Source organism: Strigops habroptila, chromosome 10 (genome assembly GCF_004027225.2).
Source record: "Strigops habroptila isolate Jane chromosome 10, bStrHab1.2.pri, whole genome shotgun sequence".
NCBI classification, from domain to species: domain Eukaryota; kingdom Metazoa; phylum Chordata; class Aves; order Psittaciformes; family Psittacidae; genus Strigops; species Strigops habroptila.
Genome location: NC_046359.1, coordinates 41,603,409 through 41,630,253, shown reverse-complemented (window position 1 = coordinate 41,630,253; position 26,845 = coordinate 41,603,409). Strand labels below are relative to the sequence as shown.

The window sequence follows — 26,845 nt, the reverse complement described above, 5'->3', positions numbered from 1 at the left end:
TCCAGTCACCATCTACTCCACGATTAGAACTAACAACATTATCTGAAACTTTGATCTTCCTGAATTGATTTAATTTACTTGGTATAAAAAACACACGTTGGAATATACAAGAGCGACAGGAAGCAAGTATTTACAGATGATTAAATATACAAAGTCTCATACAGGTGCCCACCTTTCCAAAAGAAACGATGCTAAAATCTGTCACACGTGTTTTCTTGAACGTTTTGTCTCTTAGACATGAAGTTGGAACTATCTTCTACACACAGTACATTTCATCAATAAAGCTTCTAAAAGCCCCCCTCCATTTACTGTGCGAGACATACATTATGTATCAGACACAAGTACATACTACAAGCACATGCAACCATAAAGCAGAACAAGTTGTGACCGGTTAAGGCACAATGCTCAATTTAGTGCTACTGTGCAAACTAATGTACAAAGAAATAAATCAAGCTAGCTCAACTTAGTACCTGGCAGCCTATACTGATCTTTACAGTCTAGTCAAACACCCCAAATGCATACGTGACCCAAGCCAAGATCCAGTAACGTGTAGCTCTATTGCCCAGGAAACCCCCAGCTGTGTAATTGGCTTACATGAAGTGAAATAGCTGATGGGAAGATGTGGATGGTTGAATCCCTGTTCAGAAGAGCACACTACAAGTAAGTATGTACAACTGCTAAAACCCCAAGTTTAACCAAACATGACTATAAATAAGCCCAGCTGACCTGAGTTCAGCAAAGCTGGAGTAGCAGGGGCCAATGTCCCATTTGTGTGTGGATTTTCTAAAACCTGTGACATCGTATCAAAACTGGTGTTTTCAATACACTCCAGTGAATTTCCTTTTAATTCACTTATTTAAAAAATAGCCACCCAAACTCGAGTACTAAATGAAGGTGCATTAGGACAGTGAGACAGTCTCCAATCTCTTTAGAGACATGCTTAATGTAAAAGAGCACTTAGTGGTTTACCAAAAGAGGGGCCCACATATATAAAGCATGTGCACAGCATGAGGACTCAGCTAAATGCTGGAATAAAGAGCAAACAAGGAGAGTTCATCAGCAATCCATTTGCTGGGTATCGGATGCTACTGGTATGTGCAGGCTTTCATATACCCCCAGTGCGACAGTAAAAAATAGAAATATTTAGAAGGATCAAAGGCTAAGTAACTGGAGGAAGCTCCCACGTACAGCACTGCATTAGAGGGGAGACGAAGTTTTAAGAGAAAGCCTGAGCACACTGACAAGAGCACAACTGAGATTCCAAGCTGAAAATAGCTCAAGAGAAGTTCAGGCGCTGAGAGCAATCTTCCTCCGTCGAAGTGGGGGGTGGGTAGCGTCTCCTTTCTGGTGAAGCTGCAGCTTTCTTCTTTTAAGCAAAACATTTTTATTGGTGTCAGTGTCTGTTGGTGTGACTTCTGCTGGTGAGAAGAAGTTCTGGACATTGGTTTCTTCTCTGCTTTGCAAGCAAAAGACTTTCTTGCTCCAGCTTGCAGAGTTCCAAGGTTGGTTGCCAAGTTAATGCTTGGGAAAAACCTTCTGCTCTTTCTATTAGTCCTGGGAGAGACTGCAAAAACAAACCCAAGTATCTGATGTTACATGGGGAAAGTAATGGTTGCAGGGAATGAAATGTGCTCATAGAATCATAGAATAGTTAGGGTGGGAAAGGACCTTAAGATCATCCAGTTCCAGCCCCCTGCCACAGACAGTGACACCTTCCACTAGAGCAGGTTGCTCCAAGCCCCTGTGTCCAACCTGGCCTTGAACACTGCCAGGGATGGGGCAGCCACAGCTTCTCTGGGCACCCTGTGCCAGCGCCTCAGCACCCTCACAGGGAAGAGCTTCTGCCTTAGATCTAACCTGAACTTCCCCTGTTTCAGTTTGAACCCATCACCCCTTGTCCTGTCGCTGCAGTCCCTGATGAAGAGCCCCTCTCTACCATCCCTGGAGGATCATTAGATTCTGAAAGGCACAAAAGCTTTAGTGGCTGCAGAGAGGATCCTTCAGATGGCAGGTGAAGGTTGGCAACTCAGAGCTTACCAGCCTAACGTGACAAGGGTCTGTGCTCAAGAAGCCATGCAAGGAGTACGCCAAGTTTCAGTGTTCCTGCATTACATCTCCGAGCTGAGAAGCACAGGAACACCACAGTTCATGTCAAGCTAGTACTGAAGTAACAAATGTCACGTGCTATATGAAGTTGTACAGGTCTTCAAAATATGTTTTAGTTTTCAGATGCTGCAGGCTCTAAAATCTCTGTAAAAAACACCTACAGCCACAGGGTTATCTTCTTCACCACCATGGTGAGATGTAATGGTTTACAGATGGAACTTCAGCAGTCCAAACCTAAAGATGCACTTACTTCAACAATACACACGCAGGCTTCTGGTACAAAACCACAGCCAAGGTTAAGTTTAAAACTCCTGTTCTGTGACATATTTATCAGACAAGAAAAACAAAGACTATCCTCTCGGAGCACACAGAGATCTCACCTTCATTACTTCTCTGATGTGTTTGGATGCCGTTTCCATCATCTGCTTCAGATCTGCGATGTAAGCATCTACAGAAAAAACACAAAGCCCAAATGAACTTCTGAAACACAACTTCCTCCCCCCACTACCTGCTATCGACTTCTTTAGAAATCAAACAGAAAAGCAGTGGGGTCCCTGTATAAACTTAAACCTACAACACATCCCTTTCATTATGACATTGAGGACAAGAGCTTGTATGTTTTATCTTACTATTATTACTCTTTAACATTCAAAATGTAGTAGTGTCTAGCAGCCTCAACTATCACAAGCCACAAAGTTCGTCACTAGAAAGTCTACAGCTTATACAAAACGTGAGACTCAAAGACAGTGTTTGACATAAAGGAGCAGATCTGTTTTCAAAATCTTTCAAGTTCATATTACATTTGATAAAAATACACGAAAGAACACAACTGTGGAGAAAGTGAGGTAAAGTAAACCCATTGTTAAGGAGCTCTAACAAGTCAGCTTTTACAATAAAGGCTACATTTTTCTCCTGGCTTAGCTTACCAAGCATTAGCAGCAAAACCAAAACAGAACCAAGCATAAACATGAAATGCATGAATTCTCCTGCGTTAATAAGCAAAAATAGAAACAGAAGCTTTCAGGAACACTGAAGCAGGCAGCAGGTACAGAATACTGGGAGGAAATGGCATGTATTTGATTGCAGTAGCGATATGATAACATCATCAACACAATATGTTTGTGATGACTGATTTACAAGCAATAATAACTCTTAACTCAAGAGTTAAACTCTTCAAGTTGGTATAAAACTGGTTTGTATGTTCTCTGCCGTTCTGTCTCCAATGCTATACCACCACCACCAAAACCCTAAAATGAACAGATGAGCAAGTGTTATACAGTGAAGATAATTTAAGACAATCACTGTGTCCTAGCACAGGGTGACAGTGATGCCCTGCTGAAACACAGTGAGCAGCAAAAGATGGTGTTTGGTTAAACTGTCTCTTTACATGCTCAATGTGCTGAGCAGGGATGGTTAACGAACACATGACCCATGTATGAACGTGGATGCTAAAATGCACCATCATTCACAGTTCGGAAGGAAAACCAGTGCAACAGCAGCCTCTTTAAACACACCACAGAGGCCTATGAATGGACATCCTCTAAAAGGACACGTCCATAATGAAGCATTCTCACAGGAGAGTATTTGGATTAGAAAGTTGGTGATCCTATGAAAAGGCAAGAAGGAGTTAAGTAAAAATAATTCCTTTGATTATTCCGGTTACACGGAAGGACTGACAGTTAAATAAAACGTGCCTGCAGGAGTGCGGCTTGACATGGACAGCGTTATATTCCTCAGTGTTTAAAGCTTTCCAAAACATAGGGAAACGAAACAAGGAAACGAAAGGTATTGAGTAATCTAAACATTTTTGGTTTCTGGCCACTGTACTTGCTAAACCGGGACACATAAACTTCCCAAAGACTACATAATACTAAAATTCAGCACAAACTCTATGCTATCTTAGCTCAGGCTTTGCTGTTACCAAACCTAAAAACGCAACACCATAGTGCAAGCTGTTACTAACTTGCAAGAAGTAGCTGATTCACATCAGAAAAGTATAGACCTGGACACTAGAAACGAAAAGCAACTCAGCCATGAAGTGACACCTTTACTGCTCCTATTAGCTGCAACAGGCTGGCATTTCTGGAAGCAATGTCTCCTGTTTACAAAGAGGAAATGATGCCTAGAATGAAGCCAGATCAGCAGGCGAGAGCTAGAAGATTAAGCTCAGCTTCTCAAACTTCAACACCACTTGCTTGTTACACCACTTTACACCAACGTGCAGCAATCCATAGCAAAGGTTCTGTCACACACTTTCAACTTTGAACAATGTCATTGGTAAATTGTGTAATTTTTCAATACTTGAGAACAGGGAGACAAAAAGTTTCCATTTCTTAAGGCCAACCTCAAAAGAGGTACATCCAATCACCAACTGCAAAATACACTGCCTCATTCCAAGGAGTTTGTATAAAGAATCTTTCAAAAGCATGCAGCAAACTCATGGTGTTGTTTGCAGTTTTGTTTCTTCATCGACCCTTACAAATGTCAGAGGCAGGACAAAATTTGATGCTTACTCTGCAGGTTAGGAGAGTCCACACTGCCATCACTGAGTACTAGGTGACTGCTTTCAATTCCCTGAAGAAACTGACTGATTAGGAAGAGAGACAGAAGCATTTCTAGTACTCATATAGAAGGAACACAAGAATGGTCAAAGTATAATGTCAGTGATCCATTTAGTTCCCTATCTGGCCTCCACCAGCCGTGAAGAAGTAAGAAAACCTATTGAGAGTAGTAGCTCTCTGACAATTTCTACCCAATCCACCTTTAAGTACAGTGCCTGACAGCAGACAGCACATAAACAAGAGCAATGGACACCATGAACTGATGCAGCAATACATGTGGTCGTGACAAACTTCTAGCTGGTTTAGTTAGTTATTCAAACAAGTTCAAAGAAAGAAAACCCCTTCAACATTTACAGCTAGCCAGGCAGGCAGGCAGTGTTTCCTCAGGCAGTTGCCCTCCCCATGAAGTCTTTACCTTGAGAAGGTGGTGATCTTATCTCCTCTGGTGGTACCACAGGCTGGTAGAGCATCTGCATATTTGAAACAAAGACAAATTCTGAAATAGCCTCTTGGTTTTATATATATTTAATGTACACAGAGCAGAAAGGACAAGGGAGAAAGGCTAACACAAGATGATGGTGGTGGAGTTGCTTAGATAAGGAATGTATTAGAGATAACGTTTACAGATAGCTACTGGAAATAGCGTTCTGGTTAACAGAGTGACGTTCACTGCAAACATCTCCAAAATCTGCTGTAGCTTGCAGAATTGTAGTTATTAAAGCCTGAGAACTAAACTGAAATCCAGTTTTGGAAGGTGCATTGCCACCTGCTGCACAACTGAGGAAAAAGCTGCTCTGGCTTCTAAGGAGCCATTCACAAAACCAGGAGCACACTTTCACAGGGGAGCAAACTCGAACAAAGAGTACATTAAAACAAAAGCTGAGAAAAAGAAAACTATTGAAATGACTACATTCTAGCCCTGCAAGTACATATGCATAAGAAAGAACACTCTGCTTCACAAGTCAGGCTGCCTGGCTTTTTGGTCCTACTCTGAGTCTTGTGACTTGACATCAGTTAATTGTGACATGAAGTTAACCAATAATAAATAATGAATACAACTAATATTTAGTTATATCAATGGTGGGATTAGAAGTATCAAGTGGGGAAGGAAACAAAGCAAAGACATGGGAATGTAAGTTACATCATCTGGAAGTTACTATTTTTCTCCACTTCAGGAGCTGTCCCTTCAACCTTCTTCAACCAAAAGCAAGTAGGAGGAAAGTTATTTATTCCTCCTTGTAGTTTTACAGAACAATTTTTTCACAGCTGACAGATCCTCTTAGCAACCTTACAGCAGCAACTCCAAGCAGAAGAACAAACATTGTCTGCATTATCCTCAAACATAACAGAATGTATTGACTGAAAACCTACACGGTGATCTCTTGCTTTGGCAATTTCAGGGAGATGGCTACACTAAAGGAGTGGTTCTCTCCAGACAAACTGCAGTTAAATACCACATCTTCAGAGTTGCTCTTTATGCCCCAGAAAACATGGATCTCAGGACTAGCTAGAGTTAAAAAAAGAACATAAAAAGTCCTCAAGCAAAAGCAGAGGAACCACTAGTACCTACACAGAAGTAGCCAAGAGGGGGGAAAAAAGGCACTTCATTTACAGAGGTAAACTAAAAAATTTGGTATAGTTTGCAGACACTTTTAATCTAAAGAATCATTCAGCTGTAGTGGTGTAAAACTTGCAGAGCTCAGCAGCAGGAAAAGGGCATCTCCAAGGATGGAGACTCCACGGTCTCGCTGGGCAACCTATGCCAATGGTTTGACTACCATCACACCTGGGGTTTTTTGTTAATGCTTACATGGAATTTCCTGTATTTCCACTTATTCCCACTGCCTCTTGCAGGTTTCCCCCCCCCCCCCAGGAAATTGACTCGTCATTAATCAGCAGGTAAGCAAAAGGCAGCTCTAACTTTACAGCAGGAAACAAACGCAGCAACCAAGGACAAGACTAAGTTGTTTAATGCCAGTAATTACACTCTGTGCCAAAAAACCCCAGAGAAATTACTGCATCTATTCATTAATCCATATTACCCTTTTTTTTTCTTGTCTTTCTCTACTGGAAGTACTTACTCAGTGTTACTTAAGTACTCAGCTCAACAAAGTGCTTAGGAAAACACAGCCACCTTTTTAACAGCTTACACATCATAATGTCTATCTGTATGTAACAGAACATTTAGTACTTCAACCAGCCTTCAGCCAAGGATTTCAGAAACCCAGATTTGTCATCTGGATCACTAGGTGTATACCAGCTTGTAAATCATGAGCTGAAGCAATCTGCTTACCTAACTTGTTGAACGGTGCCACAAGGCCAGCTCACTCACAGTCACAACACTCTGTAGGAACCCTCATTGAAGAGCCAATTAATACAAAAACCCCAAATTTCATTATATGACAAAGAATCCAAAGCAACTATGGGAAGAAGCTTGAAGACCAAGGTTATTTTTTCAAGTTACATATGATCAGCAGCTACTATATGCAAAGGGTTTCTGAAAAACATAGGATACTCACCAACAACTCTTGCTCTGCTTTCATGGTTCGGGTAGCATGAACCAGTATCCTTTTAGGCCACTGCTTACGCTTTGTTGTTGTCACTACTATTAGTTTATCAAATTGATCTTCAAGAATTTTAATGTCGGAACCTAAAAATGACAAATACACAAAGTCACTGTAGGAATTCTACCTTTTTGGTGGGGTTTTTTTTAAATTTGAGACAAAGTTATAAGAAAAGAGAGATTTAGATCTGCAATAAGAAATCATGCACGATTTTCAATGAAGAGACAAATATATCTCTTGTATCTTCTTTGGAAGGCAATACAGAAACAGAAGCACAACATGGGGCATGGGGAGGTGGAGAATCATCTGGGGCAAAAACCAAACCCGTATTTCTCTCTGAACTCTGAAGATAGGAAGAATGTCTCACCAAGAAATTGCTCTCTTTTGAGCGGACTTGTTTTCCAACTGAAGAAAAGCAACACGAGAAGCAGCAAGAAAAATCTGTGTAAGTCACAAGCATTATACAAACACCAACTATCCAAACAGTCATTTGAAGCCAACTGATTTGATTTCATATGGAGCACGAACATGCAGTTGAACGTGACAATGAAACACTGTTCCTGGAAATACTCTGCATCCTAATGACACCTGTAATTCCTAGTTGGAAGGAGTTTGCAAAACCCAAACCACACCTGCTTTCAACATCAGAGGCCCAAGAGACTGTTTGTGGTAGGACCTAACTTCATAGCTTGCTTTTCCACTCCTGAGACTCAGTACCTAGAATATATTTTCAGCTTTCAATCGGTGTTTTCACTACTCCTACCCTACTGAAGATATATTCACTGTTCCCACTAATGTCTTGAGCACGGCTTGCATGCCATGCAATGTTTTCCACCTAGTGGTAAGGAATTGATTTTGAGCACCCTCTCTGGGTCAACCTGTGCAGAATCGGGTGATTGTAAACCTTAGAAAGGAAAACTCGAGGTTTGAAGAGTTTGTGGGTTTGTTTGGTTTAGGATCACCATGAAATCATTCAAGTATAGAGAGGAAACATTTGAGCCACTGGTCAGTGTAAACACTGGAGGCACAAAATGCCAGATCACTGGGTGATGGTGATTCCAACTGGATCAGAGCTAGGCAGGCACATGAGTAAATTTAAGTGAAACTGAAAAGCACAATACAGTCCTTACACCTTATGCCAACTGCAGGAAGATGGCAGTATCTCAGGTGGCATAAAGTCAGACTTGTACAGCCAAAGGATAACTTACTGAAAATAACATCCATCTGGACAAAGTTTTCCTATTAAGAAAGCCCTGTTGAGAACTTTTTGGGCAAATTTGAATTAGTGAAGTGAGCCTGAATCAGTCTGGCATTTTGCAACACGAGACCAATGCATTTTCGACCTTGCAGTCAAAGGAATTGGTGTTTTATCATTCTAGAACTACAACTGCAGAAGCTTCCTAACCAAAAGAGTTCAAGGAGCTCCCTCTCTGCAGCCAGTTCAACATATCTGTATTTTCAGCTTTGTGCAACTGTAAGAAGCACCAAGTTGCAGGCAAAGAATACCTAATGCTAACGCAGGAAGCAAATGAATGGTACTGAAATTTTCTCTGGACACCAGACTACTAAGAATCTCTACTATTATTATTCAAAAGACAGTAAGCATAAACATAGTATATATATTAGATATAAATAGCAGTAATTTTAACCATTTGCTTAATTTGTTTATTAAATAGTAGCAACAGACATACTACCAGGTTCTCTTGACAGGAAGAGATCTTGGCCAGTGTCCCCAGCACAAGGTCACTCAGGCTGGAAGGGCCTCAAGGAAGGTTCTTGTGACTTGAACCTCAGGCTCACAGCAGGATCAACTCCCAGATCAAACCTGGTTGCTCAGGACACTTTTGTCCAGTTGGTAACTGGAAGCCTCCAGTGCTGGAGGCTGCACGAGCTCTCTGAGCAACCTTTCCCAATGCTCAGTTATCCTAATGGTGAGGTTTTACTTCCTTACGTCAAGTCAGAATGTCCCCTTTCAATGTGAGCCTTGCCTCTGGTTCTCCCACGGCACACCTCAACAAACAGCCTGGCTCTGTGTTCTCAGTAACCTCCCTGGGGGTACTGGGAGGCTGGCTTGTCTTCCTGGGCTCAACAAGCCAGTTCCCTCAGCCTCAACTCATAGGGCAAGTGCTGCAGCCCTATGGCTACCTGGCAGCCTCGATGAACTCACTCCAGTTCATCAACAACTGCCCTGTACTGGAGGGTGGGCCCTAAACTGAGTGCAGTAGTCCAGATGTGCTCCAGCAAGCACAGAGTAAAAGGCAAATAACCACTTCTTTGTACCTAGTGACTACACTCCTGTTGACACAATATACTAGGTTGGCTCCTGGTTAGCCTACCAGGACCCTCAGGTCCTTTTCATCCCACACCTCTGCAGGGGGTTATCCCTTCCCAGGTTTAGGGCTTTGCTTTTTGTCCTTGCTGTATTTCATGAGATGCATTTCTCCACCCTGTTTACATTCTGCTGAATGGGCCTGCCCTTGGGCATATTCACTGCATCCCACCCTGGTTGATGTCAGCTGCGAACAGGGCGAAGGCACTTTCCAACTCCTTCTTCAGGTCTTGGATAGACACTAACAAGGATGGATCCCAGAATAGACACCCGAAGAACTCTGCTTGTAATGGGCCCCAAGGTAAAAGTGTGAGCCATTAAACACTACCCTCTGAGCTCAATGATCCAGCCACGATTCTCACCTACTAAGCCATAACATCCTAGCTTGGATGCTCTGGGAGACAGTGTCATTGGTACGGGAGCAATTCCAAGGGAACAGCTCCAAGAGAGGGCTGGCGTCTGGAGCACATGGCGTATGAGAAGCAGCTGAGGGAGCTGGGTTTGCTCAGCCTGGAGGTCCAGCCAAGGGGCGATTTAACTGCCATCCTCAGACACCTAAAAGGCGCTTCTAGAGAGGACAGGGGCAGGCTCTTCTCAGAGATGTGCAGCAGAAGGATGAGAGGCAACAGACACATTACAGTAACAGGAATTCCAACAGGCCACATGAAAGGAATTTTTCACCATCAGGGCAGTCAAACACAGAAATCGACTGTCCACAGAGGATGGGAAGTCTCTGGACTTGGATCTTATTGCCGTGTTCTAGCTTTAAAAATAAGTCACCTTACCCCATTCCACTAAATCGTGTATATTACCTTTATCCTGATAAGAGAAGCTGATGAAATAGAACATGCTCTTTCCTAACCTCCCGCATGAAAAATCTTGCTTTGAAACACCAACTTTCTAAAAGCTTGCTGGAGACTTTCCAACAAGACAGCTGCCACTAAGCTTAGTTAAACCCTTCTTTTTCCCCATGTTAATGTTAGCTACTTTGGGAGAGTCTATAAGCTACTTTTCTACGGTAGTCAAGAGCAAATCCTTTATGTAGGCACCACACTAGTGATAGCTGGAGCTTGTGCCTCAAGATCTACAAGGATCTTGAGAGAAGTGACAAACAAACAACAGCCCTTCAGATAAAGCACTTTGCTCTTCTCTTTTCTCTTGGATACAGGTCCCTAAACATCTTGGTTACTCTTATTTCCATTTACAAGCACTGCTCTGCAAGAATGGTGCCCCCGCAGTGCGGCACTGAACATCTGAGCACAGGCACATCTGAGCTGGAGTTTGACCTCCCCTGCTCCATGAGCATCCTTACAACCACTGCCCAACTCGAAATACCACAAGCAGAAACCAAAACAAAACCACCCAGCAGGAGATCAATGGAAACACACACATACCACTCTGCGGCTTGGAGTCATCATTAGTCTCCTCCCAGGGCTGCCCATTGACGGTGACATTCTCCTGCACCGCTGTTTTGAAGTTCTGCAAGACACAGGAGAGCTTGAGAAGCCCTTCTTCAGCTTCCCGAGGAGCCCTCCTCAGGAAGGAGGCTTCAGGAAGCATCCTCCAGGCACATGTATGCAATGCCTGCAGCTGGAAAGGCTGCTCCGGCCTCGCTGCCCTGCCCAGGTTAGCCCCGTCGGGGTGAACAGCTACGTCTGTGATTCAGCTACATAGGATCACAGACTCAACCAGGCTGGAAAAAACCTTTAAGCTCATCAAGTCCAACCATTCCCCAGCACTGCCAAGGCCACCACTAACCCGTGTCACTGAGGGCCTCGGCTACACGGTGTGTGAACACTTGCAGGGACGGTGACTCCAGCCCTGCCCTGGGCAGCCTGTTCCAATGCCTGAGCACCCTCTGGGGAAGGAATTGTTCCTCATCTCCATCTAAACTTGCCTGGTGCAGCTTGAGGCCGTTTCCTCTTGTCCCATCCCTTGTTCCTTGGGAGTAGAGACCGACCCCACCTCACTCCATCCTCCTGTCAGGCAGTTGCAGAGAGCGATAAGGTCCCCCCTGAGCCTTCTCTTCTCCAGACTAAACCCCCCCAGGTCCCTCAGCCGTTCCTCATCACACTTGTGCTCCAGGCCCTGCACCAGCTCCGGTGCCCATCTCTGGCCCCGCTCCAGCACCTTAATGTCTCTCTCCCAGTGAGCACAGACCCGTTAAACTAACGCTGACACCAGCCCGGCGCCGGGCCGGGCCGCTCCCCCTCAGCCTCACCCAGAGCGCGTCTCCCGCGGCGGCGGCCCCGCCGGGCTGCCCCTGCTCCAGGGCCCGCAGGAGGGGCTCGCACAGCGCCATCACCTCGGCCAGCCCGCGCCGCACACAGCACCGCACCCGCGCGTCCCGCCCGGCGGGGACCGAGCCCGCCATTTCCCGCCTCGCACGTCGCCAAAATGCCGGCCCGGAAGCACAACCCGCGGCCGCACCGCCTCTTCCCGTCCTCCCGCGGCGCGGCATGGCGGCGGGGCCGGTGGATTGCCACTGCCACCTCGCCGCGCCCTGCTTCCAGGCGGTGAGGCGCGGAGGGGCGGGCGGCGGCGCGGCCCCGGGGCTGGCGCTGAGGCGGTGCGTGTCTCTTGCAGGACGTGGCGGACGTGGTGCGGGCGGCGCAGCAGGTGAGGCGGCCGGTAGCGACCCGCGGCCCGCTCCGCGCCGGCCCCAGCGCCCGGCCCGGCCTCAGCGGCGCGGTGGTTTCTGTCCGCTGCAGGCGGCCGTGTCGGCGCTCGTCGTGGTGTCGGAGCAGGCGGCGGAGTTCCCGAGCGTCCTGGCGCTGTCGGAGAGGTGCGAGGCGGGAGGGGAGGCCGGGAGCTCATCCCGGAGTCCCCCCTCCCGTGTCCTAGAACCCTTTCTACTGTATCCTGGAGCACCACCACCACGTCCAATGGTTGCTGATGGGGACTCGCTGCCCTCTTGGTCAGGCCAGCGGTTCCTTTTGGCTTTAAACCTGCTTTCTGTGCAGTCTCTCATGGTGCTGATGCGCGTTCCATGCCTAGATTCCAAGGGTTTGTTTTACCGTGCCTGGGAGTTCACCCGGTTCAAGAGGTTTCACCAGAGGAGCAGCGCAGCGTTACTCTGAAGGTAAAGCACGGATGGTCAACTCAGCTACAGAATACAGCAGGGACTGCTCAGGGCAGATGATGGGGAGCTCCGGTTTGCCTGATTTAACTTAGATCTGCCCAGTGGTTTTTCTTGCTCTTCTGTAATCCAAGAGCCCCAGCAGACCGAATCCCAGGGTCTCTTAGCACATCCCTTTGTCTGCGTTAGTCCTAAAGCAGAATTGTTCACTGGAGTCATCTGGCCGTGTTACTGCGGTGAATCAGTTTGGAGAAATCCCAGGTGAGCGCTTTGCTTGCAGCAAACAGCACATGTGTGTTTGCAGATGTCCCTTTGTTAGCATGGGAAGTGGAAGGCAATAGTTTGTGCCCTTAGCCTGAAGAAGCTGGGGAGCTGTCTGCAGCCTTTGTTACTTCTGCTCCTGTGGAAAGATAACTTGCAATATAGGGTCATTATGTAAAGAAGGGAAATCCTGCAGGTTTCTAAGATCTGTCTGACCACACAACTCCCAGTGATAGCAAGTTTTAAGGTACAGAATTTATGCTCGATGAAGGAAACTCCAAGTTAATCATAATGCGGAGTTCAAACCCCTTCCATCTGGTAAGGGCAGTGCGGGTTGCATCTGTAATTTGTTCTTGCAGGATCTGGATGCTGCATTGCCGCTTATAGAACTCTACAAAGATAAACTGGTGGGGATTGGGGAAGTAAGTAGAATTCCATAACTTGTTTAAATGTCTGTGGCTTCGGCAGCATCTTTGGCATTGGATGCTGGGGAGGGACTCTCCCGCAGGGACTGTAGCGATAGGACAAGGGGTGATGGGTTCAAACTGAAACAGCACAAGTTCAGGTTAGATCTAAGGCAGAAGCTCTTCCCTGTGAGGGTGCTGAGGCGCTGGCACAGGGTGCCCAGAGAAGCTGTGGCTGCCCCATCCCTGGCAGTGTTCAAGGCCAGGTTGGACACAGGGGCTTGGAGCAACCTGCTCTAGTGGAAGGTGTCCCTGCCCGTGGCAGGGGGTTGGAACTGGATGAGCTTTAAGGTCCTTTCCAACCCAAACCATTCTGTGATTCTGTCTGTCACCAGAATTAAAAAACTTAGTGAATACTTGGTTTTGTGTATGCAATAAGTGTTGCTATTGGTCTGAACAAGCACTAAGTCTGATTTGTAATTCTCTTAATGTGCTTTCCTTCACAGTTTTTCCTGTTTCCCCTCTTTTCCCTCATTATCATTATTAGGAAATAGATGACATTTATGCTGGTGAATTTAGTAGGAAGATTGCATAATCGTGTTGTATTGCCTTACACCCAAATGTCTGTTGACCTGTTCTCTGTGTCAAGTGTCAAGTCACATTGTTTCCTCATTCAGACCCTTCCTGCCTTCTTCCTTGACGAAGTTAGGCTGAGCTATGACTTCAGTACACCTCACCAGCGTGTACAGTCCTTTTCTCTTGTGATCTCTCATCTGTCTATATCCGTGTGTTGTTTCCTGTCTTACATTTGTTTATAAACTGAGGCTTGAAAGCTCCAGGGTAGAATCAGCCTTTTGTGTGTTGGTACTGGAGGGACTTTATTGGCACAACTTTGTAGCTCAACGTGCCATGTTGTACTTGTGCTGCATATCAGGGGCTTTGGCTGGTGTAACTGAATGGAGCTGCTTTGACAAACTTTGCCTGGATGTGTTGAAATCAAAAAAGTACAGGATTAATGGGTGACTTGTGCTGGAGGTAGGACTAAAGCTACAGGTTCAGGTCAGAAATTTTACCTGTATTGGAGATCCAGATTTGAGATTGAATCTGAAATAATATTCAATAGATTATAAACACTCAGAAAACAGGTCACAGTGTTCAATACACTTGTTAGTAACTGTTTGCTCACAAGTGCTTTCACAGTTGAAAAGCTTATGGCTGAGAATGGATTTCTTTCTGAGCTAAGCCACAGTTGAGCTCATTTTAATTGCAGTCTCCAATATATGTATTTTGAAATGCCTGTGGGTTTGAAGCATTTGTTGCCTTTATATGTGGTATTGTGGTTTAGTCAAGTGCTAGGTCTGTTAAAGTTTTTCACTTCTCTTCTTGTACTGTAGGTTGGACTAGATTTCACTCCCAGATTTGCCAGCACGGATGAAGAGAAGGAAGGACAAAGACAGGTTTTGATCAAGCAGATTGAGATAGCGAGAAGACTGGATTTGCCTTTGTAGGTGTTTGTACTAGTATGAGAATTTGCCAAATCTCAGTAACACGAGGAAATATTTCCCAGGATTTATAATCATGAAGAGCCCCAGAACTTTTCTTACATGGATTAAACTGGTGTTACTGTCCTGACAGCCTCCAGTTTGAGATTCAATCATAGAATTTTCCCTGTGTTTGCACTTAAATACAGTCATCTTCTTTGTCCTGTCCTTGCTATGTTGTTGCTGTATCTTCACTGTAGCTAAAACGATTCATATTTATGTCTCTAGATTTTTCTCCTGATAAAGGTGTACTACAGATCAGTTTTTTCATCCCAAGCTGCTGCTGTTCATTTGTGCTTAGTCCAAAAAACAAAAGTATTTTGCTGAGTTTCCTCATGCCTCATCCTCTTGCTGTGCAGAAATGTTCATTCCCGCTCAGCTGGAAGACCAACCATTAGCCTCTTAAAGGAACAAGGTATGTTTGTAATGAGTTTTCTCTGTCATGGCTTTTGTTAGCATTGTTTCTTCTGTTGTGCCATGTCCTCAGATCAGTTTGTGTACATGAAACTTAGGAGGAACAGGGCAGAGATTTGGTGTCCATTCTTTATGGTCCCACTGGAAGCTGACATCGCAGACCTGCTGTAAACACTGCTAATGATTTGGTTCGCTTCTCTTCTCCGAGGTGCTTCCAAGGTGTTGCTCCATGCCTTTGATGGGAAGCCATCTGTAGCAATGGAAGGGGTGAAAGCTGGATACTTCTTCTCCATTCCTCCTTCCATTATAAGGAGTGAACAGGTAATGTTTAAAAGGGTTTGCTCCTTACATTGCAGGTAACAGCTGACAGCTTATCATGATAGCAAACGTGACAGCTCAAGATCATGCCTGTTGAACAGTTCAAGTGGGACTAGCAGTACTCGCTAGGGTTGCTGCCACTTGACACTTCTCAGTAGAAGTTTCAGTTCTTAGTGTTGCACATTTTTACTTTGGCTCAGTTTCTGCCTGGGATTTTTGCCTTAGCCAGACTTTTTGTTGGCTAAACCAGTTCAGTTATTCCTGAGAAACAAGCATTGAGAAAATAGGTGGGTTTTTTCTCATTTTAATGTTGTTTCTGGTGAACTTTTTCTTCAGAAGCTTCTGTCACTGTACTGTACTTGAGCAGGGACGTGACGTGGAAGAGAACTAGTTTCTGTCTCAGTGCTATGGCCCTTTCTATTCAAAAGGAAACCTGCTCACAGCTGGCTAAGTTACAGACCTTGGAAAAATTGTGATGATCACAAAGTGTGCCCAGCGAAGACACAGCTAAATTACTTAAAGACAGCATTAGTCATGTTCAGCCCTTGGTTTTGTGATGCTGCTCTTTTAATTTATAGTCTGAGCTGCCACAAGCTATGCTGACTTCTGTTTTTGGAGCAGCAGTCTGTTTCCGTCCTGCACCATCATCACTTTCTGTGATAAGCTCAGGAAATGTAAGACAGGAAAAGGCAGGATTCAAGTGGAGGGGGTGTGCGGGATGGATATAGATGGGGGTATGGTTAGGAGGAGAAAGGAAAACAAACTGGGGCTGAGGGGCAAAATAGAGATGAGAAAAAGCCACAGAAATATATATACATACAGAAAACCAGCAAATTAAAATTGCATTGGCAACTCTAAGGTGGTTTTGTGCAGTATAACTGCATGATTTAATAAATAACAATGGATTCAGTGTTTAGAGAATAGTTCAGATATTTAGAAAACAGGATAATCCTAATTTGAAAGGACTTCTTGAGCAGCTCCTGGTATTCTTGCTTCCATTCTGAAATTGTTGATAAAATGCAGACAGTGGCACCAGTGTCTTTTGACATTGCTTTTAAATGCAAAGCTTAGCCTTCCTTCATACATTTTCCCCCACAGCTCTAAGTGCATGAAGTGTTTAATAGTTGTTTTATTTTCTTCAAGAAGCAGAAGCTTGTGAAACTGTTACCACTGGAAAGTATGTGCTTGGAAACTGACTCTCCTGCTCTGGGGCCTGAAAAACAGGTACATGATGAGGAGCAGGGACTTCTATGTATGTCTATCCAAACCCACAGCTCATGCGGGTCAGTTCCTGGCATGGGAGAGTGAAGTAGTGTAAGCATGGGTACAAAGGATGAAAGAGGTTGCCAAGTGAACATTTTGACATGAGCAAGTCAGTGTTCCTGAGGCTGGAAAAAGAGAAGTAATTCAGGAATGGGCAGAGGGAAAAATAACCCAAGAAGAAGATACGTGTAATTTTTCCGGCACAACGTGTCGCAGTTGTGTCAGGACACAGTGAACCTGAAAGACCTGTAATCTGTAGGGATCTGTAATTTTGTCTGTTCTTGTTTGGTTGTTGTTTTCAGGTGAGAAATGAACCAAAAAATATTTACATTGCTGCAGAATACATTGCCAAAATTAAAGGAATTCCAGTTGAAGAAGTTATAGAAGTGACTACACAGAATGCACTGAAAGTATTCCCCAAACTTCGGAACTTTCTTCAGATATAGATCGAGAAACTGAAATATAGGATATCGCAGAAACTGTTATTTATGGTGTAATTAATAAACCCAATGTGCATCTTGTTTTGAAGTGGAGTTTCGCTGTTGGAAAGTCCAAGGAGCGATCAGAGTGTTCTAAAGCTGCATAGGATGAATACAGGGAAATTCTCAAAGACCTTTTGTATGCACCATTGTCATCTCTTGGATGTGATAAAGGCAGGTCCTTCAGTTGCATCTCTCATGTTTCTGACTGAATAATTTGTGAAGAAGAGCACCACAGAATTGTCAGGATAGTTTCCTTGCTCAGCTGCTCCTAGGCTGGGAGATGGCTGATGGCTGATGTCCCTTTAATGTCCCTTTCATTCCTTAATTGCTGCTGACTGAAAGTCACACAGTCGTGGGCCCACTTGCGATACAAAAGCACTCGTTAGGACCTGCAGATCTCTTTCTGAGCCATTAAAACCCCAGCTGGGTGGGCATGCTCTGGTTGTGTTGAGTGGGCTCTGTGAGTGGTGAAGTAACCCCTCTGCTTTCCTTCAAAATCCAGTTGCAAGGGAAGAACTACAGCTATTTGGAGAAGGATTTGCTTTGGGGTTTTTAACATTTCATTTTTCGAATCATATTCGAAGGAAAAAGCCTGGGTTTGGTTTTATTTCAAGGACTTCCTTTTCTGACTGCTCAGTGTCAGACAGGGACGTGAAAAGGAGACAAGCCCCATTTTGGGAGATCTTGGAGATACCTGTCTGCTGTGGATTCTGCTACGTTGGCCAGTGTCCTAAAACCTGAATCCTGTGCTCCCTTACAGCCCCTTTGTGGATGTGGGCCAGTTGAAACACTGATCAAAGTTTTGCTGACTATAAACCAGCAATGGGTGAGGTGAGTTATACATGACAATTGTTCTGAGGGCCACTAGGCAAGTGAGGCTTTGTCTTTTAAAGCATTTGCCTTTAAGATTTGGACACGTGTGTTCCGTGTCTAAGGTGCTTATGCGATGTTTCAGATCAGACTCCTTCCTGGTTTCCTTGTTTAAGAGTATCTTACTGATTGCCCCTTTGCAAAATAGTTTGTAGTGCCCTGTTCTGAAATCATTGGATTTCAGGGTGCAGGTCTTCTGGGGTGTAGGACTGCAAGGCAAGGGTTTGGGTTGTTCTCCTGCTTTGAGGAGAATGCAGTTGGAGAAGGCATCAGCTACCAGATAAAAAAAAGGTGTGGGGGAAAGAGCTTGTCATGTAAGTGATCTCCATCTTAAACTGTTGGTTTCCTCTGTGTTTTCTTCCCTAATTTCCTAAAACCACAGTGTCAGCAGGGGGTTTTTTTGCTATCTTTAGCAGAATAGCTGTATTCTGCTTTTAGCCTAGAGTTAGCTTAGTAAGTTTAAACATGTGTTCCTGAACAGTTTTCAGACTGCCACAACCAAATTTGAACGATTTGTCTCTACTACAACGTGTATTCAGAGCAACAAACACCTGAATCTTTGCTGAATGTTTGATCTGGAGCAATTAGAGCCATTGGTTATCCTGGCTCTAGAGGCACCATTCCCGCTATGTTGGGTGAAGGATGGAGTTTGCCTCCAGATGGCGCGAGGGAGCGGGTGCGCAATAGTCTTCAGACTATTAATGGGATTGACATTAATGATTCATGGTCATGTTGGGGCTGTTCAGCTGGGAGAAGAGAAGCTGCGTGGAGACCTCAGAGCAGCTTCCAGTGTCTGAAGGGGGCTACAAGGATGCTGGAGAGGGACTCTGCATCAGGGACTGGAGCGATAGGACAAGGGGTGATGGGTTCAAAGTGAAACAGGGGAAGTTCAGGTTAGATCTAAGGCAGAAGCTCTTCCCTGTGAGGGTGCTGAGGCGCTGGCACAGGGTGCCCAGAGAAGCTGTGGCTGCCCCATCCCTGGCAGTGTTCAAGGCCAGGTTGGACACAGGGGCTTGGAGCAACCTGCTCTAGTGGAAGGTGTCCCTGCCTGTGGCAGGGGGTTGGATCTAGATGATCTTTAAGGTCTTTTCCAACCCAAACCATACCTTGTTTCTCTGTCATTGGAGATGCTAAACAAGTGATATCAGGCAGACCTACGTGTGCTTCCTGCTGCCTGTGTGAGAGGAAGGCTCCCAGTATTGCATGGGAATGCAATTATGTATGGAGATGTTCCTGATAAGAAGTCAGGCAGTGTCCAAATGTTTGCAGAGTTTTGACCTTAGTATTGTTCCCTAGGAGATTCATAGCCTTGGATGAAAACACTGGTTTTGCAAAAAGGAGACTATCAAGTACTGAGTCTGCTAAAAGGGGGGTAACATTGCTCTGGTTCAGGCTTAGCCTCACAGATGATGCCTCACCTGAGCTCTTGAATCCCGTTTGCTGCTGTGGTGCTGCAAAAACCTGTACACACACTCACATCCTGCAGCTCCCAGCCAGGCAGAGCACTGCTGCGGGCAGCCAGCCCAGCACGGGCAATGGGGGGCTCTGTGGGGCAGCCTGTGCCCCCTGTCCCTGCAGTGCCCTGAGGTGCTTGTGTGGCACATAAGTGTGGTTGGGCTGGGGCAGGAGGCACGATGGTGCTTCCCCCTGCACGAGAGAAGCCTGGCATTGTAGCAGCAATGGGTAGGGTGAGCCTGGCTTGGTGCCTGTGGCAGAACAGACTGACTTTGTCCTTTTCTCAGACCTGCGGCGCCTGAGCTAAGTCATGGCATAGTCAGCCCAGTGCTCCAGAAAAGGAAAATGCAGTGTCATTCCCACCCTGTCTTGGCATCCCTAACACCAAACCAGGGTCAGAAGTAGCGCCCTTTCCCTGTTGGTGTGAGCTGTGTCCCAGCTGCCTGCAGTCTGTGCCGGCGGAAAGGCAGGCGCTGGAAATAGAAGTCGTTGCTTTGCACAGGAAACCCGAGTTTTGAAGGTGCTCACTCAGGACTGGTGGTAGCTAACACAAGGGGGGAGGAATTGTGGTTTCTGAGCTGAAAACCATCACTCATCCCTCAGCAGCCATCTGTGCCTTTACCTTGAAAGGGAAATTTAACAGGGCTTGCCTTTCCGCCAGCAGCCCTGGGCAAGCGCCTGGCACAGAGGGGCTCAGGGTGGCTCGTGGGGGAGCAGTGTGGCTGCACAACATGAAACCCTCCATCCCCACATCCCCAGTCCATCCTCCATTGCTGGTCTCAGCAATACCAGTGCATGTGCTGAACCCCGCCACAGCCTCTCGGGTTGTCTGGCCAAGCCACGTCCCCTCCGACATAGCACAGGACACCGGAGTGTCCCAGGGACGTACTGGGGGAAGGACCCAGTGCAAATTAAGCTGCGTGCTTCCAGGAAACCTGAGGGGAAATGAGAAAGCAAGCACAGAGTTAGTGGAGACCCAAGTTTTCTTTTCAATCATGCTGTTAATTTTGGGGGACAGTAACAGCCCTGGTGATGTCTGTCCCACAGAGGTCACAGAGGAATGCCACAGATGGTCTGCAGCCATATGGAAAGCGGTAGGTCCCGAGCTCCATCTGATACCTTTAGCCATCACCTTTTCCTGGGATGCTACGAACAGCAGATAGGATTGCGCTTTGTATGACTCCTTGTGTCTCTATAACTTCCAGGATGTACATGATGTGATAGAAAAATCAAAAAAGGTTTGTGATTTCTTTGGTATAATCAGTGCCTTCAGAGTGCCTTGGTCATCAGGCAGTGCTCTGCTATGCAGTTAGTGCTCTGTTATCCAGGCAGTGCTCTGCTCTCCATGCAGCTCTGGCTGGTACAGCTACTGCCAGGAAAAAAGAGCCCCGCATTGTTCGGTTCTTTCCAGGCTTAAAATAATGCACCCAGATGCACAGTGTGCTCTAGGGACTCCTACACGTGCAAGGCTCAACGCCAGGCATGAATAATGAGGGGGACGCAGGGTGACGGTAATAATGTGAAGGTACTTTCCATAGGCTGAGGTGTGGAGCTTGTAGATCTAGAGGGCTTCTAAAGTGAAGTTGCTAATAGAGACAAAATAGTGGACCAGTGTGTGTGCCATCGATGGCTACCAATTCACACAGAGGTTTCTCTGCACCTTCCTTGTTCAATGAGCACCTTGAATGGGTAGCAGGGGCTGGAAGGCTGCTGAAATTGCACCTCCTTGGCTGGCTGGTCTCGTTGCCCTTTCGCCACCCAAGCCAAGCTGTTTGCAGGGCTCGTGTGGAGCAAGGCTGAAGTGATGGCCAAGTGACTTGGAAGAGTGGAGCGGGTTCAGTAGAACTAAAAAGTTCACGGTAAGTCACTTGAACTCCTCACATTTTGGAAATCCCCTCTGAGCTCAGGACCAACAGCAAGAGTGTCTAAGGGCTCTATTTGTGCTCACTTAAATCAGTCTCCCCAGAGCCTTCTTCCGAAACTTGGACTAAGAGTGCCTGAATCTGCTGAACTCTGGAACAAACTGCCATGAGCTTTCCCAGATTTCGACATAGGAACAAGTGAGGAGATGGTGATGAGGCCAAGTGGGTGATACGCTGTTTAATCCTGTTGTTTACTGTGATAAGAGTTTAAACAAATTGACCAAAGACTTTTACTGGAGGTGCTTCCAGCAGGCTCCTATGCAATGCATAGATAGGCTCTTTAGAGGCAAAAGCAAATAAATACTTGGCTGGAAATGCAACTTTCATCACTGATGAACTTCTGAATTTGTTTGTTTTTTCATTAATGCAGGCCTGGGGTTCGATCCTCTGTTCCCATCACAGAACAGGAAAATGAATTTGAGGCAGCCACTGGCTTAGCAGAAGGGTTTGTTGTTCTTCTCTTTGCTTTCTATACGCAGTACAAAGATATAGCTGAGATCAAAGACAGGATACGAATTGCCATGGCACCTATGAGTTGTCTCAGCACTTTCCTCTTCAGCAGGTGGTTATCCATCCATTCATTTCCCCTGCTGGGGTTGGCTTTTCTGTCGGTGTGAATCAGTTGGGGCATGGGCATGGGAACCCTCCCTGCACTGCACGGTGGCCCCACCATGCAATGAAGGCAAAGTACACCCTCTCCAGGGCCTGGCAGATTTTTATCCCCCTTTTTGAGCTGCAGTGAATGACAAAACATAGTGAGAGAACATAGTGAGGATCATGGCCCTGATGAATTAATACCTGTCTCCCCAAATGCTCGGTGCTGTGCACAAAGAGATGCTGCCAACGGGATGCTTAATGCAAGCACAGGGGAGCAGTGCCACTCCTGGGTCTGCTGGTGGAAGTGGTGGTGTACGTCACCTGAAAAAGCAGACGCAATGAGGCACTGGGACAAGGAGCCATAGGAGAAAGAGCCTGGAGAAGAGAAGCTGCGTGGAAACCTCAGAGCAGCTTCCAGTGTCTGAAGGGGGCTACAAGGATGCTGGAAAGGGACTCTTCATCAGGGGCTGGAGCGATAGGACAAGGGGTGATGGGTTCAAACTGAAACAGGGGAAGTTCAGGTTAGATCTAAGGCAGAAGCTCTTCCCTGTGAGGGTGCTGAGGCGCTGCACAGGGTGCCCAGAGAAGCTGTGGCTGCCCCATCCCTGGCAGTGTTCAAGGCCAGCTTGGACACAGGGGCTTGGAGCAACCTGCTCTAGTGGAAGGTGTCCCTGCCCGTGGCAGGGGGCTGGAACTGGATGATCTTAAGGTCCTTTCCAACCCAAATCATTCTGTGATTCTGTGTAGCACCTCTGTGTCCTAGAAAACAGCATGAAGAGCAGTGCCAGCATCTGGTTTGGCTTCTGCAGAGGGCTTTGGTGCACAGAGCCATTAGCGTGTGGAGTGCTTGTCGTACAGCGAGTGTGCAGGTGGCATCGAGGAGCTTAAAGGCAAAGCTGAAAAAAAGCATAGAGCAGTAGCACATGCACAGAACAGGAAGATCTGGCCTGTTTCAAAGGGCTGTGGTCTGAAGAGCAAGCTACTTCTGCAACGGCACTTGGAGACTGATTCCTACCAAAGCAACAGTCAACATTATGGATTAATGTTTGGATTTTTGGCTGCAATGCTTGGGGGAGGTAATATATCAAGGTACACTGCCTTCCAGGGGAGGTGAGGTGGCTGCATACAGATGAGCCCAGCCTTCCACAGCAGAGCACCGGCACCGTGGTGTGGCTGAGCAAACCTTCAGCTTCCCTCATGAGAGTGAGTAGAGCCGCCTGAAAGACCACAAAGCAGCACTGACATGGAGGGAAGCAGGGCCACATCCCCCTGTTTTGGATGTGGGGTGTGAGACATGGAAAAGTCATGACAGCAGCAGTGTGATGGAACCCGTGATGCCCCAGAGGTCTTGCCTGCAGGCAGGCTGGGTCAGCGCATGGGCTGGGGCTGTTAGAGCCTGCCTGCAGAGGTGGGAGAGCTCTTTGTGCTCCTCACTCCTGTTGACGAAGCCCGCAGTGCTAAACAGCAGCAGAGCTCTGCTCTGTGGCACAGGGATGGGTGTCCCTTCCCATCTGCTGCAGGGTCCCTGTGGCTGCTGCGCTGTCTGCAGCCTGGGCCACGGTTGCTGCTGGGGGATACCAGCTGACGTGCCCCTGCCTCCTCCTGCCCCCCAAAGGCTTCCTGACTCCGTCACTCTGTGTTTTGGGGTTCCTCTGATCCGAAGCGGAGCAGACGGCCATGGTCCAGGTGAGGTGCCTGGCTCCTTCCCACGTGTATTCTGTATTTAGTGACATGGTTCAGTGTTGGTCTTGGCAGTGCTGGGGAATGGTTGGACTTTTGATAATCTTGAAGGTCTTTTCCAACCTGGTTGAGTCTGTGATTCTATTTCTGTGACAGGGTGTGGGTTCTGGGTTTAACTTCTTTAACAGGCAGATTTTGTGTCCGCTAGTTTGGCTGTGCCAGGGCTGTATGCTCTGTCACCAAAGCGCAGACACTTGGCTCCTTGTCAGTGCCCAGCTGCAGCTTAGATAAAAGTACCTGTCCTGTGTTGATAGAAGTTTTCTTGCAAGCAGTGCAACCAATAAAGCTTTTTAGCTCCAGGGATTTCTGAGCTCCTCACCACAGCAATCTCAGTCTCCTACCCACGTCCTGTGATGCTCCCGCTGTGGCCCAGTGCTCCCGGTGCTGCATTTCCAGCTCCCTGCGTGTCTCCCTGATCCATGCCATGGTACCACCGGTTCCTCCATGTACCCCTTGCCTGCCAGAGTACCTCAGCTTTCTTGTGTGTCCCTGTAACTCCCCAGCTCTCTTCCATGTTGCCTCCCTGTGCCTGTTGGATTGCCATTTAGGCAAGAAATAGCATGTGCTGAGATCAGTCCGGAGCTGGGTAGGTCATGTTGGGATAGCTGCTGGTGTCAGGCTTGGCAGCTGGGTATGCACCTCCTCTTGGTAGCCTCAAGGAGGAACAGAGAGGGTTGGTGTCATCTATGTGGCCACCAACTCTCACAAACCTTGTGGGGACTTTCTGTCTCCAAGAGCTCTGTCTGACAAATTTTGTTGACCATTGTCAAAGACTGAGTTGTGGATGTGGGCTAGGAGACAGTATGACCATGTTAACTGATTTCCATGGAATGTGTGTATGCTGGTCCATACGTCTCCTGGGTGGAACTGGACCTGCTGCTTGGGACCTCCCTCCTAGGTCTGCTCAGCACATGGCCACTGGTGAGCTCATGAAATGGAAAGGACTTGGGATTATCTAGCAGGAAGGTCTGTCTTTGTGAAGTGCACTGCCTGGAGAGGGCAGCTTTGAAGTCCTGATTGGCACTGGCTTATTGCTATAAACATATAGACAGAGCATTTTTGTGCTCAGAACATTTCTGGACACACAACAAAGGGGGAGGAAGTGAACAAATGGAGCACTGTAGGAAGAAGTTAAATGGAGCACCATGTGGGGAGCTCCAATCAAAGGATCACTATATAACTTCCCTTCTCTTTAGGGGTCATTATTCCTGCCTGGAAAAGTCGGGGTGGAAACTTAGCTCTGTACTACATAGGACCTCTGTGCTGAGTTGAGGCAACGGCATGTGCAGTGGACTAATGTGGTATATAATATGCATGAGCAAATGTCAGCACTCTCCAAAAGAATCCCTTCTGTGCTCCCAGTGAGCACAACATCCATTGACGGAGGGGGGAACACCCCACTTATCCAAAGAGGTTGTTTCTTGACCAGCACATGGAGGCTGCTGTGGTATCAGGATGATCAAAGCTTCCTCTTGGAGCCCTTCAGCTGCCCTTTCTCTGGAGAGGTGCAGCTACATGCAGTGGTTTTGTTTCATCCCTGCTGTCTCAGTGGATGCAGACTGTGGCATGTGATGGTGAATGCTGGGGTGTTCATAGCTTGAGGAGGGTAAGTGCTGGCCCTGTTGCCACCAGCAGCAGATAGAGTCAAGGTTCAGCAGGAGCCCAGCTGTTAGAGGCTGTCTTGCCTCCATCTCCTGGCCTCTGTCCCATGGAGGTCTGGGTGGGGGTCTCATTGCTGGAAGCCCACAGTGAAGTTTTACCAAAGCTGAGGACAGGGTGCAGGGGCAGTTGTTGTGTCTGCACGCTGTTTGCTGCTGCAGCTCCCGAATGTGACCCTGTGCTCTTGAATAGCCCAGAGTGATGAAGGGCTCAAGGGAAAAGCAGTGATTTGTGGGACTGGCCTGGTAGGTTGGTTGAACGAGACCTGTCCCCTGGCACTGCCTTTCCCCTGCACCCAGGAGCAGGCTGCCAGGGACCTATTAAGTTGCCAAGATGCCTTTCTCAGAGGTTTCCCATCTCTTAGATGACCCTCAGTTCAGCCAAATGGGGAAGACTGGGGTCTTTCTTCCTCTGCTCACCACCTGGACTAGCTTTTCATTTTCTTCTCAGAGTGCTGAGTGATGAGGTTATTCAGAAGCTGTTAGTAACACAGCAGCTTGATCCCCTCTGCCCTAGACTGTTGCTTTCACTGTTTGCATTTCAAGATGCATACAGTTGTGTGTGGTTTTGTTTGCTGTGGCTCAGCTTAGCAGCCAGCACTCTTAGAAAGCACGTGAGCTGGCTTATTCCAGGGTGTGGAATCGGACCTCCTGCTCTTTGAGAAAAAGGAAGATAAGCTGGTGGCCAGCTTAATCTGCTCTATTTCTGCAAAACCAGAGTTTGCTTGATTTGACTATATGAAAACTGTCTTAAGGTGTAACTCATTGTAAACTCTGTCTGCTTACATCCCTCTGCATGGATAGATATGAAAAGAGTTGTGATTAGAATCCAGAACTCTATTTTCCTGGATAAACATCTGTGCAGGAGTAAAATGAAAATGGCAAAATCCCAACTAGGGGGGCATATTGATGGATGTCTGGAACGCTGGTTTCCTGCAATGAGGACATTGTAGGGAAGCTAGAGAAGCTACTTTAGATCTTTACCAGGAGTGTTTTCATAGCTGATGTCACATTTCCTTGCTTTATATTATTCACGTTACTGTATTGCCAATTATTTTGCCTTTTGGAGGGTGCTGTTTTCTGCTCTGTTTTTTTGTTGCTAAGAGCTTCTGTCACTCTCTCAAAAGAAGTCATCTAGCGAAGGCAGTAGATCTCCACAGTTTGAAGTTCATCCCATTTTGTCAAGTCTTAGCTGGCTCTTTGGGTGGGCTGGGCTGGGCTTCATGTTCCCACTCAGTGATGTGAGGAGCAGCAGACAATCCATGCGCTGCAGCTGGCCAC

General features: G+C 46.6%; 2 protein-coding genes across 8 annotated transcripts; one reads left to right on the top strand and one right to left on the bottom strand.

The window, feature by feature from the left end:
- Window positions 1-54: 54 nt before the first annotated feature.
- On the bottom strand, window positions 55-12,032 carry NSL1 (NSL1 component of MIS12 kinetochore complex). The gene is given in 7 exon segments (XM_030499558.1): window positions 55-1,456; window positions 1,458-1,564; window positions 2,487-2,554; window positions 5,083-5,137; window positions 7,187-7,317; window positions 10,955-11,039; window positions 11,782-12,032. Coding segments are annotated over 7 exon segments (855 nt in total). The 5' UTR covers window positions 12,022-12,032; the 3' UTR covers window positions 55-1,287.
- TATDN3 (TatD DNase domain containing 3) lies at window positions 11,997-21,973 on the top strand. 7 transcript variants are annotated; one of them, XM_030499559.1, is made up of 10 exons: window positions 11,997-12,076; window positions 12,147-12,179; window positions 12,272-12,345; window positions 12,558-12,642; window positions 13,260-13,322; window positions 14,699-14,808; window positions 15,205-15,260; window positions 15,468-15,580; window positions 16,721-16,801; window positions 17,143-17,373. In XM_030499559.1, exons 1-10 carry the CDS (start codon window positions 12,020-12,022, stop codon window positions 17,284-17,286), a joined length of 816 nt encoding a protein of 271 aa, XP_030355419.1. In that variant the 5' UTR covers window positions 11,997-12,019; the 3' UTR covers window positions 17,287-17,373. The 7 variants fall into 7 exon arrangements, 4 of the variants coding, with proteins under 4 accessions (XP_030355419.1, XP_030355422.1, XP_030355420.1 ...); XM_030499562.1 differs by having other exon boundaries at window positions 16,727-16,801; window positions 17,143-17,368; XM_030499560.1 differs by having other exon boundaries at window positions 16,724-16,801; window positions 17,143-17,368.
- Window positions 21,974-26,845: the final 4,872 nt, after the last annotated feature.